Source organism: Leptodactylus fuscus, chromosome 8, assembly GCF_031893055.1.
Source record: "Leptodactylus fuscus isolate aLepFus1 chromosome 8, aLepFus1.hap2, whole genome shotgun sequence".
Lineage (NCBI taxonomy): Eukaryota > Metazoa > Chordata > Amphibia > Anura > Leptodactylidae > Leptodactylus > Leptodactylus fuscus.
The window spans coordinates 90,101,596-90,119,109 of record NC_134272.1 but is presented as its reverse complement, the minus strand read 5'-3'; the positions used below and the strand labels follow the sequence as shown (position 1 = coordinate 90,119,109).

Below are 17,514 nucleotides of genomic sequence, written 5' to 3'. Positions count from 1 at the left end.
TATTAATGAGGAGGAGGAGGAAGGTTCTGTAGAGGACACCCCATGTGCTGGAATTCCACCTTAGGGCTGTAAACACACAAAGTGCTATTTTTTGAGCCAAAGCCAGGAAGACTGATCAGTATATTTTATGTCCACCAATCCTTGGCTTAAAAGCTGTATCCAAAATTGTAACAATGTTACTGTCTAACATTCCAGGCATTAGGGAGCGAGTTCTCTTTAAGAGCCAGAGAAGGGATTTCCAGAACTTATATAAGATGACTTAGACTAAGTCCAAACATGAAGGGTACTATGGTCTATTTTGTAGGTGGACCCCCAGATTTATTTTATGCGGGAGGCCCAAGTAACCTGTGTGTGTCACTGGGTGCAGCCCCCTGGTGGGACCACCTCTGAGGTCCTTAAAATCCATCACATGTCCTATGCAGAGTTGCAGCAGAACAATGCACCCTGCAATATATTATTGTAGCCGTCATTGGGGTCTGCACCTCATAATGGGCGAGGTGAGACAGGAGGAGAATGAAGTGTTTGCTGATAAGGTGGAGACATCTGGGGAAGGGTCTGGGCTGGAGACTTGATCCAACCCAACCTCTGGAGGAGGAACCTTCATACAAATAATATGTCAATACACGAGAAGGAAAAGCCAACAGATCTGAGTGTCACATCCACAGTCCTACACGTCTAGCTGTCAGCCGCCGCCACCATGAGTCTCTACAACAGCCGCTATGCCACCAGAACTGGGTTCAGCAGTCGGTCCCAAGGCTCACTGTCAGGAAGGCCCACCATGTTCCGGGCAAGCAGCGGCTACCAGCCTGGAATGCAGCGAGCTGTCAGCGGCCTGAACCTCTCCAGGGTCACCCCGGGGTCCAGCACGTTCCTGCTCTCCTCTCTCCCCAATCTGGAGGTGGATCCCAAACTGCATCAGCTGAGGAATGAGGAGAAGGAGCAGATCAAGGGGCTGAACAATCAGTTTGTCAACTTCATAGACAAGGTAACGGTGTAGGGGGTAGTAACAGGTAGTAGTGGCAGTGCAGCTGAATACAAGCTGTTGTTTCCTGTTATCAGCCACTTCCGACTGTGGAGAGGAGCGAAATAACAGTGACAGATAAAGAAGAATTTATGGTTTAGGGTCATCAATATTACTATTTTATGGCTGATTTACACAAGTAACTGAGGAGACAATGACTGATAGATATCTGCAGCTATTATGTGTGATACTGTACACTGAGCTGTGTATCTAATCCTATCCTGTGTGATACTGTATACTGAGCTGTGTATCTAATCCTATCCTGTGTGATACTGTATACGGAGCTGTGTATCTAATCCTATCCTGTGTGATACTGTATACTGAGCTGTGTATCTAATCCTATCCTGTGTGATACTGTATACTGAGCTGTGTATCTAATCCTATCCTGTGTGATACTGTATACTGAACTGTGTATCTAATCCTATCCTGTGTGATACTGTATACTGAGCTGTGTATCTAATCCTATCCTGTGTGATACTGTACACTGAGCTGTGTATCTAATCCTATCCTGTGTGATACTGTATACTGAGCTGTGTATCTAATCCTATCCTGTGTGATACTGTACACTGAGCTGTGTATCTAATCCTATCCTGTGTGATACTGTATACTGAGCTGTGTATCTAATCCTATCCTGTGTGATACTGTATACGGAGCTGTGTATCTAATCCTATCCTGTGTGATACTGTATACTGAGCTGTGTATCTAATCCTATCCTGTGTGATACTGTATACTGAGCTGTGTATCTAATCCTATCCTGTGTGATACTGTATACTGAACTGTGTATCTAATCCTATCCTGTGTGATACTGTATACTGAGCTGTGTATCTAATCCTATCCTGTGTGATACTGTATACTGAGCTGTGTATCTAATCCTATCCTGTGTGATACTGTATACTGAGCTGTGTATCTAATCCTATCCTGTGTGATACTGTATACTGAGCTGTGTATCTAATCCTATCCTGTGTGATACTGTATACTGAGCTGTGTATCTAATCCTATCCTGTGTGATACTGTATACTGAGCTGTGTATCTAATCCTATCCTGTGTGATACTGTATACTGAGCTGTGTATCTAATCCTATCCTGTGTGATACTGTATACTGAGCTGTGTATCTAATCCTATCCTGTGTGATACTGTATACTGAGCTGTGTATCTAATCCTCTCCTGTGTGATACTGTATACTGAGCTGTGTATGTAATCCTATCCTGTGTGATACTGTATACTGAGCTGTGTATCTAATCCTATCCTGTGTGATACCGTATACTGAGCTGTGTATCTAATCCTATCCTGTGTGATACTGTATACTGAGCTGTGTATCTAAGCCTATCCTGTGTGATACTGTATACTGAGCTGTATCTAATCCTATCCTGTGTGATACTGTACACTGAGCTGTGTATCTAATCCTATCCTGTGTGATACTGTATACTGAGCTGTGTATCTAATCCTATCCTGTGTGATACTGTATACGGAGCTGTGTATCTAATCCTATCCTGTGTGATACTGTATACTGAGCTGTGTATCTAATCCTATCCTGTGTGATACTGTATACTGAGCTGTGTATCTAATCCTATCCTGTGTGATACTGTATACTGAGCTGTGTATCTAATCCTATCCTGTGTGATACTGTATACTGAGCTGTGTATCTAATCCTATCCTGTGTGATACTGTATACTGAGCTGTGTATCTAATCCTATCCTGTGTGATACTGTATACTGAGCTGTGTATCTAATCCTATCCTGTGTGATACTGTATACTGAGCTGTGTATCTAATCCTATCCTGTGTGATACTGTATACTGAGCTGTGTATCTAATCCTATCCTGTGTGATACTGTATACTGAGCTGTGTATCTAATCCTATCCTGTGTGATACTGTATACTGAGCTGTGTATCTAATCCTATCCTGTGTGATACTGTATACTGAGCTGTGTATCTAATCCTCTCCTGTGTGATACTGTATACTGAGCTGTGTATCTAATCCTATCCTGTGTGATACCGTATACTGAGCTGTGTATCTAATCCTATCCTGTGTGATACTGTATACTGAGCTGTGTATGTAATCCTATCCTGTGTGATACTGTATACTGAGCTGTGTATCTAATCCTATCCTGTGTGATACCGTATACTGAGCTGTGTATCTAATCCTATCCTGTGTGATACTGTATACTGAGCTGTGTATCTAATCCTATCCTGTGTGATACTATATACTGAGCTGTGTATCTAATCCTACCATGTGTGATACTGTATACTGAGCTGTGTATCTAATCCTACCATGTGTGATACTGTATACTGAGCTGTGTATCTAATCCTATCCTGTGTGATACTGTATACTAAGCTATGTATCTAATCCTATCCTGTGTGATACAGTATACTGAGCTGCTGTATCTAATCCTATCCTGTGTGATACTGTATACTGAGCTATGTATCTAATCCTATCCTGTGTGATACTGTATACTGAGCTGTATCTAATCCTATCCTGTGTGATACTGTATACTGAGCTGTGTATCTAATCCTATCCTGTGTGATACAGTATACTGAGCTGTGTATCTAATCCTATCCTGTGTGATACAGTATACTGAGCTGTGTATCTAATCCTATCCTGTGTGATACTGTATACTGAGCTGTGTATCTAATCCTATCCTGTGTGATACTGTATACTGAGCTATGTATCTAATCCTATCCTGTGTGATACAGTATACTGAGCTGCTGTATCTAATCCTATCCTGTGTGATACTGTATACTGAGCTGTGTATCTAATCCTATCCTGTATGATACTGTATACTAAGCTGTGTATCTAATCCTATCCTGTGTGATACTGTATACTGAGCTATGTATCTAATCCTATCCTGTGTGATACTGTATACTGAGCTGTATCTAATCCTATCCCGTGTGATACTGCCTGCTGTGCTGTGTATCTAATCCCCATTATAATCTAGTTTCCCTGAGTAATCGCTTTTGATGCGGATTGGGTTTCTGTTTTTTTGGGTCTCCAAGTGGACCCAAACAATATAAAAGGGGCGCAGGTGTGAATCTAGAGTAGGTGTTTCTGGTCTGACTATTTTCAGGATCTCTGCTTGCTGTCAGGGAACACAATCTTTAACACATCGCTGGCAGGAATTTCTCATCTGATTCTTTATTGCGGCAAAATCCTGAGTCCAACAATCAGACATGGCCGACAACGTTTCTTGTCATAGCGACAATTCCTCAAGGTCTGCTGAGATATTGGAACGGATGTGAAGTATTGATCAATTCCTGCAAACAGTGATATAAATACATGCACCTATAGAGATAGACACCTATGTACCCTGACCATATGCACTGCCGTCATTCAGTCCCATAGATCTTAAATCTTATTTATTTATTTAATAATCCCGGATAATGAAACCGATCACATTTTTTTCTAATCTGTTTTTATTTTCAGGTGTAGATTTTTCTCTCTATTTTCTGGGCATGATCCTGTATAACTCACAAATGTCCTGGATTAAGAGGGACAGTCGCAGATTCCGGGTGCCGTCCTGGTCAGCAGGAGGTTTGTCCTGATTTCAACTGCAGGCGACTCACTGAGGTCTATGACAGAGTTTTCTAGACATGCTCAGTGCAGGGAGGGGGAGGAGATAAGATGTGACATCATCTATTGTCTGTAGTGATGTAATGATGACTCAGCGACTCTACAGAGGCGTTATCTGCTATTATAATACTAATGAAGTGACTGCTGCAAAGACCATAGACCGCAGGATCAGACCCTAGACCGCAGGATCAGACCACAGACCACAGGATCAGACCCTAGACCACAGAATCAGACCTTAGACCCCAGGATCAGACCACAGACCACAGGATCAGACCCTAGACAGCAGGATCAGACCCTAGACCACAGAATCAGACCTTAGACCCCAGGATCAGACCATAGACCGCAGGATCAGACCCTAGACAGCAGGATCAGACCCTAGACCACAGAATCAGACCTTAGACCCCAGGATCAGACCACAGACCACAGGATCAGACCCTAGACAGCAGGATCAGACCCTAGACAGCAGGATCAGACCCTAGACTGCAGGATCAGACCCTAGACTGCAGGATCAGACCCTAGACCGCAGAATCAGCCCACAGACCGCAGGATCAGACCCTAGACGGCAGGATCAAACCATAGACTGCAGGATCAGCCCACAGACCGCAGGATCAGACCATAGACCACTGGATCAGACCCTAGACCGCAGGATCAGACCATAGACAGCAGGATCAGCCCACAGACCGCAGGATCAGACCCTAGACGGCAGGATCAAACCATAGACTGCAGGATCAGCCCACAGACCGCAGGATCAGACCATAGACCACTGGATCAGACCCTAGACCGCAGGATCAGACCATAGACCGCAGGATCAGCCCACAGACCGCAGGATCAGACCCTAGACGGCAGGATCAGACCATAGACCGCAGGATCAGACCATAGACCGCAGGATCAGACCACAGACCACAGGATCAGACCCTAGACCACAGGATCAGACCATAGACCGCAGGATCAGACCATAGACCGCAGGATCAGACCATAGACCGCAGGATCAGACCATAGACCGCAGGATCAGACCATAGACCGCAGGATCAGACCATAGACCGCAGGATCAGACCATAGACCGCAGGATCAGACCACAGACCGCAGGATCAGACCACAGACCGCAGGATCAGACCACAGACCGCAGGATCAGACCATAGACCGCAGGATCAGACCACAGACCACAGGATCAGACCCTAGACCGCAGGATCAGACCATAGACCGCAGGATTAGACCGCAGGATCAGACCCTAGACTGCAGGATCAGACCCTAGACTGCATCATCAGACCCTAGACCGCAGGATCAGACCCTAGACCACAGGATCAGACTGCAGAATCAGACCCTAGACAGCAGGATCAGACCCTAGACCTCAGGATCAGACCCTAGACCGCAGGATCAGACCTTAGACTGCAGGATCAGACCCTAGACCACAGGATCAGACTGCAGGATCAGACCTTAGACAGCAGGATCAGACCATAGACCGCAGGATCAGACCACAGCATCAGACCCTAGACCGCAGGATCAGACCATAGACAGCAGGATCAGACCCTAGACCACAGGATCAGACTGCAGGATCAGACCCTAGACTGCAGGATCAGACCCTAGACTGCAGGATCAGACCATAGACCGCAGGATCAGACCACAGACCGTAGGATCAGACTTCAGGATAAGACCATACACCGCAGGATCAGACCCTAGACCTCAGGATCAGACCATAGACTGCAGGATCAGACCTTAGACCACAGGATCAGACCATAGACCGCAGGATCAGCCTACATGGAGATCGATGTGTCTGTATCAAAGCTGTTTGCCTCTAAAAATGGATGCTAATATGAATCTCCCCTGCAACATAACTGCCAATGATCAATTTCCTCTCTTGGAGCCAAAATAAGCGGGCACTTCCTTATTCAGTTCTATGTAAACTCACAGGGCGAGGGCGGGTGATATACAGAGATAACCAGCAGGCACTCAGCTATCTCTCGTGATCTCCATTCAAATGAATGGAGGGGCACACGCTGTCCAGACACTCAGTCTCACAGCTGAGGGTTTGTTACAGTTGTATCCAGTCTGGACAATCCTCTGTGAGCTAAACACATCCGCATCACAGATCTCTCCCCGTCCTGATAGTTTGTTACCTGCTCTGATATATTGTACCTGTCTGGAGCACAAACTGTTTAGCTCTAGAGGATTGTCTAGACTGGATACAACTGTAACAAACCCTCAGCTGTGAGAATATTAGATAAAATCTGTAAGACAAGACCCATCAGAGAGGGCAGAACACTTCACTATACAATGATTCAGCTATTGACATGAAACCTGAATCCTCTGTAAATCCTCCGGTCATTTCCCATCCACTGAATATTCTCTTTGGCAGGGCTTGAAACACGTTCATGTTGTCCGATCCCGTGTGACATGCTAACCGCAGGGCTGTGCACTAATCCTGGGCAGGGGACACACAGGATGGTGGGAAAGTGACTGTGGCAGCAGAGGAATAATGGCCGGCTCCGATATCATTACTGGGCTATTGTGACTAATGTCCTCAGCAAACACCGGCGGGATAATCCCCGACAGGACCTGCCCAGCGGGTAAACGCTGCCAAGCTGCCAGTGCAGACCTGTGCCCGGGCCCTGGGGTTTGTGGTCATGAGTAACCTCAGAGCAGTTCTCATGGCACAGACCTAGGAGCTGGCCCTGCGCCATGAGGGACCTGGTGTGAACAAGTCCCTGTGGAAGGATGCACATACAGTACTGTGCAAAAGTGTTAGGCAGGCATGGAAAAATTGCTGCAGAGTGAGAATTCTTTTAGAAATGGAAGAGTTAATAGATTACCTTTTAGCAACTAAGACAATGCAAAGTGAATGAAACATAGAGAAATGTAAATCCTATTAATATCTGGTCCTGGCAGTGATGAGATGGACCCGATCCCATTATGAGGTCTGTCTGGGATGACATGAAGAGACAGAAGCAGAGGTGTAGTTAGGGGGAGAGCACAGGAGCGCCAAACATGTCCAAGTGGGCTCCCAACGTAGGTATAATGATATTATCACTATGCGGTGACCATATAGCGGTATATATCGGGTCTACACAGACTCTGCAGACGATTTAGGTGAATACAGTGCAGCAACATTTAGTGAATTACCAATGATATCTCTGAATAATCGGCCATGTATTTTCTTTTAATTTTCTGCTTATTATTTCCATCCAATAAAATATCCAAATGGAGAATACCATAAAATATCCACATAAATATCCACATAAAATAAACACAGAACTGTGTTATCAATCTCTCCACCTATGAACCCACCAAAGCAGAATTTGGGGTACTCTCCAGGGGACTCTCATTTTGTCCTTCTAAAACCATGGATAAAATTGAACTGTGCAGCGACATGGAGGATTTTTTCAGGAGACTGCGCCTGAGGGAATATTTTCATGACACAGATGACACAGAGGAGACTCAACCTACCCCTTCAGAGATTCCAATCTTAGCAAAAAAGGAGACATCTGATTGGACACCTCCAACTGGACGAAATTTTGATTTGGATAATTATATAGACTGTTTCAGACACATGGTGAAATCCACTATACTGGATACAAATAAAGCCCTGCCGTCTAACATCAGCGCCCAGGAAAGAAGGGCCATAAAATCTCTGAGAAATAATAACGACATCATCATTAAACCAGCGGACAAGGGTGGCGCTATAGTCATGATGAACACATCAGACTACATACAGGAGGCACACAGACAGCTGAATGACACACACTACTACTCCAAGTTGGATTCAGACCCCACAGTGGAGTACTCCAAAAAACTAAAAAAGGTTATCTCCGGCCTATCTGATGGAGCAATAAGCCTAAGCAGCCTCATACCAGCAAGCCCTAGGACAGGGACTTTTTATATGCTTCCAAAACTGCACAAACCTGGGAACCCAGGGAGACCGATCATCTCATGTGTTGGGACTCTCACTGAACAAATCTCTGGATGGGTGGAGGGCACTCTGAAACCCCTAGTGAAGGATACAGCCAGCTACCTACAGGATACTACAGACCTATTAAATAAACTATCTACTATAGGTCCCCTTCCAGATGGAACCATCCTGGCCACCATGGATGTAGAATCCCTGTACTCCAACATCCCACACCAGGACGGTATAAATGCCTGCCAGTTTTTCATGGAAAAGCGAGGTATGAACGCTGAATCGGTGGTGAAACTGACAAAATTCATCCTCACTCACAATTACTTCTCCTTTGGTGACTGCATCTATTTACAACGGACCGGCACCGCAATGGGGAGCAAAATGGCGCCACAGTACGCTAATCTCTTCATGGCCAAGCTTGAGAGTGACTTCCTCTCCACCTGCACCATTAGGCCTCGGGCCTACTATCGCTTCATTGATGATATCCTAATCATTTGGACCGGGTCTGAGGAACAGCTGAAAACCTTCCATGAACAGTTCAACCAGTTCCATCCCACCATCAACCTGACGCTCAATCACTCCTTCTCCGAAATAAACTTCCTAGACACAGTCATCAAGATACAGGACAACAAAATTGAGACATCGCTGTATCGGAAACCAATTGACCGCCCTACGTACCTAAGATGGGATAGTTTTCATCCTAAACACATAAAGAACTCCATTGTATACAGCCAGGCCATCAGATACCATCGCATATGTTCAAACCCTGCAGATAGGGACGAACACCTTGGGGCCTCAAAAACACATTCTTGAGGCAGGGTTACCATCCAAGAACAGTTGATAACCAAATCACCAGGGCCACCAGAATACCAAGATCGGAGTTATTAAAATACAATACCAAACAGGAGAACACTCGGGTACCCCTGGTTGTCACATATAACCCCCACCTGGAGACGCTGAGAGGAATCACACGCAAATTACATCCACTACTGCAAAAAGACAACCGTCTAAAATCCATATTTCCAGATCCCCCTCTCCTGTGCTACAGACAGCCACCAAACCTCAGGAATATGATTATTAGCAGCTCACTGTCACCTCCAACTAACACAGGAACATTCCCATGTGGACAGAAGAGGTGCAAAACCTGCCCGCACATACTGACCACTGACAGGATAGAGATACCAAACTCTAACAGGGAATATAAAATCCCAGGTACGTTCACCTGTAACACACCTAATGTGGTGTATTTGATCATTTGCACCAAATGTTCCACTGAAAATCTGTATGTTGGAGAGACCGGTCAGAAACTCAGAATGAGAATTAATTCACATCGCCATACAATCAAACAACAGAGAACTGATCTTCCCGTGCCAAAACATTTTTGCCAGGAAGATCATAATATCACCAATGACATGAAAATCTTGATCTTAAAAGGGAACTTTAAATCAAGGAAACAGCGACTGATTTATGAGTACAAGGCCATGACCCTATTCCAGACGTTGGACAATGGGATGAACATCTCACGTGGGTTTATGTCTTTTTATACACATCATTAAGACAGCCATTAAGATAAGAACTGAGGGATCTGGCAATTGATTGTTTGTTGTTATAAGTATATAGTAATAAGCCTCTTCCCCCCTCCCTCCTGTAATTCTAGCCCTGTGTCCAGTTGTACATAAATATGCAGCCTCTAGAAAGTGTTTTTTAGTTATATCTGAAGAAGAAGCTCAGAGGAAAGCTTCGAAACGTCATATTCTGTCATCATTATGAGTTAGCCATTAAAAAAGGTATCACCTACTGAAGACTTGCAAAGTTTTTTTTGTTTTTTATATTTTATAAAATATCCAGTAATAATAAGATTGGGTTTCATCTCTGGCGCCCTCTGGTGGCCGATCCCTGTAATAGCAATGAGAACGAATCCTATCCTATATCCTACTAAAATGTGAAAGTTTGTGTGTTTGGATGTTTGTAGGTTTGTGTGTTTGTGGGTTTGTGTGTTTGGATGTTTGTGGGTTTGTGTGTTTGGATGTTTGTGGGTTTGTGTGTTTGGATGTTTGTGGGTTTGTGTGTTTGGATGTTTGTTCCTCAATCACAGCCAAACGCCTGTACGGATTTAGGTGAGATTTCGCACATACCTAGATATTCACTAGGAAGGAAAGATAGGCCACTTCTTAGGTCCCACACTCACCCGGAATCCCGACCGCGACCGGCGAACGTTCTCTCTGCCTCCACTGCAGGACCTGAGATCACACAGGTCTTTCAGCTGGGCTCCGATTGCTTGGCTGCAGTCTGAAGGCAGGCCGCAGGGGAAGCCGAGCGGCCTGATATGTTGGTGGCATTGCATTGGCGGCACCAGTGGGCAAGTCCACGCTGGAGAAAATGGCGGCTTCTCCCGGCTCCGGAGCGACGCCACCAAGCCGGACAGCAGCGTGAAGCTAGCATAAGTTCTGCCCGTGTCACCACACATTCGGCAGACGGCTGTATCGCCACCTCTAACTTGCCGTCTGGACGAACACCTGCAGGAGAATGGACACATACCTCTGCACCATACCTCCGATGTTGGGGGTCTGGGGATGAAGAGGGTTGTTGGTGGTGGTGGTGGGGGGCTTAGGGGGAAAGGGATGTTGGGGGTCCAGCAGGGAAAGGGGGGCCAGGTGTTCAGGGGTGGGACCGCACGGAACTGTGGTAGAGGTGCAGCGGGGGTTGCTTTGCATGTCTTCAACCTGCAGGGGCCATTGTCGCGAGCCACGGAGAGGGGCCAGTGGGGCGCCCGGGCAGGACTGGTGGCAGAGGATGCGCCACGGCGGGGGAGACATATGGGCGTGGGAGCGCCTGCGGGCGAAAGAGGTCAGGTGCATTGAGGACGGTGGGCCCGGGTGTGCGCAGGAGGTGGGTTGCGCAGGGGGTCAGGGGGCCGCGGATGAAGTCGCAGGTACTGCTAGTGAGAAATAATAAAAATAATATAGACAATTGGCAAACTTCTGATTGTCATCTGAACTATAAGTAAAATTGCAAGCCTGACTACTGTGAGCAGAGAGGGGCGAAACTCTGAAGATTTGTTTCACTTCGGGTTCGGACAGTTCACATAGGGGGAAAACTTGTTCGGATGGAAACTAAAGTGAAATTCTGCTCCGGGGTCTCCTCAGTCCGTAGGATTTCTTCTATAGTTATGGAAGGCTTTGTCCTCTATTACAACCATTTGCTTGTAAAATACAATAAAGCAAATTTGCTTCTCCCGTTTTGTGTTCACAGCTCCTGTGCGGATTTAAAGGGTCTCTAAACTTTTATTTCTTTTTTTACTAAATCCATAGTGCGGGTGAAGATAAACTTTGTAATATAGTTTATTAAAGAAAAGTGTCTGTTTCTTCACTTAGTTGCCTCCTTATGGCTTATCCTCAGGATGGGACATCAGTATAGGATTGATAGGGGGCCGATACCTGGACCCCGGACCGATCTTCTGTATGGAGCTGCTCAATGAGAGCCGAGCTGCAGTGATGGCGTCAGGTCACTAGACAATGCATGAGCTTTCTGCTTCTGGCCTCGTATTGTGCACCGGACAGGCCCCCGGAAGCAGCTTCATACAGAGGACTGGTCCGACTACAATAAAACCCTTTGTAGTCGGACACTGCAGTCCTGAGTAATTTTGGCGCTCAACTAAACTGCAACATAATATTAATGCATTAAGTGACGGATGATCCTCCAGATGATACAGTAACTGATATCCTGATATATCTGACAGGTCCGGGACCTGGAGAGACAGAACAAGATCCTAAAGACCCAGCTGCATCTCTTAAAGGAGAAGGACACGTATAAGTCTAACATTGACCAGATCACGCTGGGGTCCAGCAACCACCTGAAGCAGCAGATCGATGGCCTCCTACATGAGAAGGACAAGCTGCAGACCGAGCTCCAGAACATGCAGGCCGTGGTGGAGGAACTCAAGAGCCGGTAATATCCTCCTGTCCGGGGGAAGAGGGGTAGACGTAGGGCGGTCACAGGTCTATAAGAGGAAGGGGCTCAGGGGTAGCTTCAGTGATATATATGATGAAAGATCTTACCCCATCCCTGACAATGTGCAGGTGAAATCCATTGCAGTAATGTCACTATAAATAATACCACCATATAGTGCCAGTATAACACCGCCATACAGGGCACACATAGTAGTGCCATTATAATACTGCTAAATACAATCTACTACAATGATACCAAACCCAGCAAAAGGAATTGCAGGACCACTGCCCTGTACGCCCACAGTATAATCTGGCCCTGTATACCGAGCGCTGACTCAATGATGTAGAAAATATTGAGATTCTATTACAGCATCATCACATATGGCGGGATTGCGGGGCCCTCGATAATCTACTTCATTTTCTGTGTTATTTAGGTACGAGGACGAAATCAACAGAAGGAATCAATTGGAAAATGACTTTGTGCTGACAAAGAAGGTAAATGTCCTGAAGTGCAGGAGATATATCACATGGGATGGCAGAACTGGAGAGGGGGCGCTGTTGCATAGAAGTCTATGGATAATATTGATGGTGATGAGCAGAACTGCAAGGGACGAAGGGAAATAAATATGTATTAAAGTTGCAATATAATACTTAGATTATACCTATATATAATCGTGGACTGATCCAAAGCCAAAGACTGCCCCAGGCCCCCCAGTAGCCGCACAGACCCATGCCCAGGGTATCCTCACCGACTGAAGGTGCTGCCTTCGACCGGCAGGGTCTTTTTGCCACTTTATAATGAGAGTTTTTGGTTTTGCCCCTCAGGACCTGGACGACACTTATCTCCACAAAGTGGACAATGAGTCCAAGCTGGAGAGTCTGACCGATGAGATCGAGGTTCTGAAGCAGCTGTATAAGGAGGTAAAGTACCAAAGGCATCATGGCTAATAGTCCGAGGACCCCGGAGAAGCCGCCGACGCTTCCTCATCAACATCTCTGTGTCCTGTCAGTGAATGGAGACCTTATATATACCCAGAAACCAAAAGCTTACTGAGCACAGCAGAGGGTTTGTTACAATGTATTAGAACTAGTCAATCCTCTGTGAGCTGAACACATCAGCGGCCGCGTCTCCCCGCTCCTGAGAGTTTGTTACAATGTATCAGGTCTAGACAATCCTCTGTGAGCTGAACACATCAGCGGCCGCATCTCTCCGCTCAGGGTCGGACTGGGATGTCTAGGGCCCACCAGTGGAATTGTTTCTAGGGGCCCACCGCCAGGACCCTGCAGATCAGCGGTACCGAGACAGGGCGGTTAAAGGTAATAACATGTTGGGAGCCGTGCTACTCACGCACTATACCATGCGCACTACATATACCTACTGCTACAGCCTGTATGGCAAGTGAACAGCATGGCTCCTAGAAATGTTACCATTACTCGTAGCTGAAGTGTCCTGGAAAAGCTGATCTGCAGAGGTCCTGGCTGTTGTATCATCGCAGATGTAATATTGATGGCCTATCCTAAGGACAGACCATCAATATTAGAAAGATGGATAAATCCTTTAAAGTGGTTGTCCAGGAATTGGAGCAACTCATGTGGTGGGTGGGAGGTGTAAAATAAAAAAACAAATAAATAAAAAAAAGAGTACTCATCTGTCCTTAGCGGTTAAACGGTTTTGCGGCGGAGAGCATAAAACGCACACCGCCGCACCCGGTCTGACAGCTTTCTGTCTTCTACATGCAGAAGACGGAAAGCTGAGAACGGACTGCCGAACACTAGTGTGAACCTAGCGTCAGCCTAAAGCCCCATGTAGCAAGACAAAGCAAAAAGCGCTGCGGGAAAAACCCCGGCGGTAACACATCAGTTTTTCCTGCAGTGCTTATTGCAGAAACTCCGCAGAGGTTTCCTCTGAGGACTTTGTTTCCTTTAGGGTAAGTTCACGCAGGGATTTTTGGTCAGGATTTTGAGGCCGTATCTGCCTCAAAATCCTGACCAAAAAGACGGCTCCCATTGAAATCAATGGGAGCCGGTCAGTTCTTTTTTCCGGGAGCCGGTTTGTTCCAGCTACTAGAAAAAGAAGCGAGATGTTCATTCTTCAGGTCGTTTTGCCTCGCGATTCAGCCTGAAGACACTCCCTCCTCCCATCTAGGCCCATTTATTGGGCCTAATCTGGAGCAGAGTGCGTGACTGGATGCCGGTGCATCCAGTCGCGGCTACCCGATTTTTGGTCCGGAACCTGAGGCGGCCTCTGCCTCAGGTTCCGGACCAAAAAACCCTGTGTGAACTTAGCCTTATACCTATAGTGAAACTGCAGGTGTTTCTGTAGATATAAGTGACATGCTGCAATTTCCAAAACCGCAACAGTTTTGGAAATTGCAGTGTGTCCGCCGTGTGTGTTTTTCTGCAATGTGTGGATGGGATTGCACTCACTATATACCTACACACTCAGGCCTGGTTCACATCTGCGTTCAGTAATGCATTCGGGGAGTCCACATGGGGACCCTCCCAAACAGACTACTGAACGCATTAGCAGACGGTGTGCAGTGAAAGCACACCTAGACTATAATGGGGTCCATGTGCTTTCCGTGCGGTGTCTGCTTACAACATGCGGACAGAAAAGTACTTTACAATCTACTTTCCTGTCCACATGACTCATGCGGACACCGCGTGGAAAGCACACGGACCCCATTATAGTCTATGCGGTCCGCGTACTTTCACTGCACACCGCTTGCTAATGCGTTTGGTAATCCGTTCGGGGGGAAGGGGGAGGGGGTTCCCATGCGGACTCCCCAAACAGATCACCGAACGCAGATGTGAACCAGGCCTTAAACATATACCATATATACTCACACATATACAATACAATATACACATACAATACTATAGCACATATACATTTATATACATTCATATACCATATAAGTCATATATATACTTGTATGAATACTATATATACACACACATATATACATACACATTATAGCATACAGTATATACTCACACATACCTGTATACAAACATACAGTACTCACACAGTATACAAGACACATACTTTACACAAATGTACATATATACATATTAAACATACAGATTTTACAAAGAGTTTACTCACCTATTCCAGCAGCAGTCGGCTCCCTGTCCTCCCCACACGCTGCGATGTAACAGGACTCAGTGTGAGGAGGAGGAGGAGGAGGGGGAGGAAGTGCGTGCGTGCATGCAGCAGGGGAGACCTCACAGGACAGAAGCTGCAGGTAAGTGAAGGGAGAAGCCATTAGCTGATGCTGAAGAAAGACACGTTGTCCTCCGATGTGTACTTCTTCAGCATCAGCTAATGGGGGCCCCTGTGTGTGGAGGCAGATGCATTGGTCAGGTGCCCGGTTGGGGCCCCTGGCCATCCCGATCGGGCCCCGACCAATGCATCTGCATTGGTAAAAGTCAAAACTTTAAGTCAGGGCTCGGGGGCCCACCGGGGGATTCCCCGGTACAAAGGTGGGTCAGTCCGAGCCTGTCTCCGCTCCTGAGAGTTTGTTACAATGTATCAGTCCGGGCGTTTCGTCTCATTTTTATTTATTTTTCTGTTCTTTTACCTTTATGACTTAAAAAGTAAAATAATTTACCTTTTTAGTAAACTCAGTCTCTCTCTTAACAGCATTTAGTGATCTGCTTTACAGCACCATCATGCCTGTAGGCAGCAATATTCTAGAGCTGACACATTGAGGTCTATGGGAGGGGAGGAGCTAAGCTGTGACATCATCCATTGTTAGTAGTGATGTAATGATGGCTCACTGGTGTTATCTATACAGGTTTTATCTTCTCTGTGTTTTTTTCTGCAGGAAATCCAGGAGCTGCAGTCACAGGTGCACAATGACAAAGTGACGGTAGAACTGGACGACAGCCGTGACCTGGAGATGAAGCACATCATGGATGAGGTGCGGGCGCAGTACCAGGCCATGGCGGAGAAGAGCCGTCAGGAGGCCGAGCACTGGTACAAGAGCAAGGTCAGAGGATCTGTGTGTGACAAGTTACTATATTACTATTTGTGACCATCATGTCCTGGTCTTATGGACGCCATATTGGGCACTTCTGGGGGGACTTGTGGGTGTTCCTGGATGTGTCATGTAGGGATTCTGGGATTTCTGGTGAGCTGTACATGGACCAGCAGGGGGCGCTATTTTACTTCTGTATATTGTTATTCCCTTGTCCGTAGATTGATGATTTGGTGAATCAGGGCAAACGCACGAGCGATGAGTTGAAGGCTCTGAAGAATGAGTTGGTGGATCTTCACCGGATGATACAACATGTCAACAGCGACAACGAGGCCCTAAAGAATCAGGTATAAGGGGTCCCAATTGTGTCTACAGTACCCAAGACGGTCCTTACTGACAATGCCAGGCACACTGCCCCATATAATGCCAGGCACACTACCCCATATAATGCCAGGAACACTGCCCCATATAATGCCAGGCACACTGCCCCATATAATGCCAGGCACAGCACCCCATATAATGCCAGGCACAGCACCCCATATAATGCCAGGCACACTGCCCCATATAATGCCAGGCACACGCCCCATATAATGCCAGGAACACTGCCCCATATAATGCCAGGAACACTGCCCCATATAATGCCAGGCACACCGCCCCATATAATGCCAGGCACACACCCCATATAATGCCAGGCACACGCCCCATATAATGCCAGGCACACCGCCCCATATATTACCAGGCACACCACCCCATATAATGCCAGGCACACCGCCCCATATAATGCCAGGCACACCGCCCCATATAATGCCAGGCACACGCCCCATATAATGCCAGGCACACCACCCCATATAATGCCAGGCACACCACCCCATATAATGCCAGGCACACCGCCCCATATATTACCAGGCACACACCACCCCATATAATGCCAGGCACACGCCCCATATAATGCCAGGCACACCGCCCCATATAATGCCAGGCACACGCCCCATATAATGCCAGGCACACGCCCCATATAATGCCAGGCACACCACCCCATATAATGCCAGGCACACAACACCCCATATAATGCCAGGCACACCGCCCCATATAATGCCAGGCAC

General features: G+C 46.6%; 1 protein-coding gene across 2 annotated transcripts in view; it reads left to right on the top strand.

The window, feature by feature from the left end:
• The first annotated feature begins 674 nt into the window (after positions 1–674).
• The window catches only part of LOC142216657 (intermediate filament protein ON3-like), a 22,298-nt gene continuing 5,458 nt past the window's right edge, over positions 675–17,514 (top strand). For both annotated transcript variants that reach the window (XM_075284651.1, XM_075284652.1), the window contains exons 1-6: positions 675–985; positions 12,218–12,426; positions 12,863–12,923; positions 13,254–13,349; positions 16,259–16,423; positions 16,633–16,758. In XM_075284651.1, the coding sequence (XP_075140752.1) occupies positions 698–985; positions 12,218–12,426; positions 12,863–12,923; positions 13,254–13,349; positions 16,259–16,423; positions 16,633–16,758 (945 nt within the window). In that variant the 5' untranslated portion in view covers positions 675–697. The remainder of the gene's footprint in view (positions 986–12,217; positions 12,427–12,862; positions 12,924–13,253; positions 13,350–16,258; positions 16,424–16,632; positions 16,759–17,514) is intronic.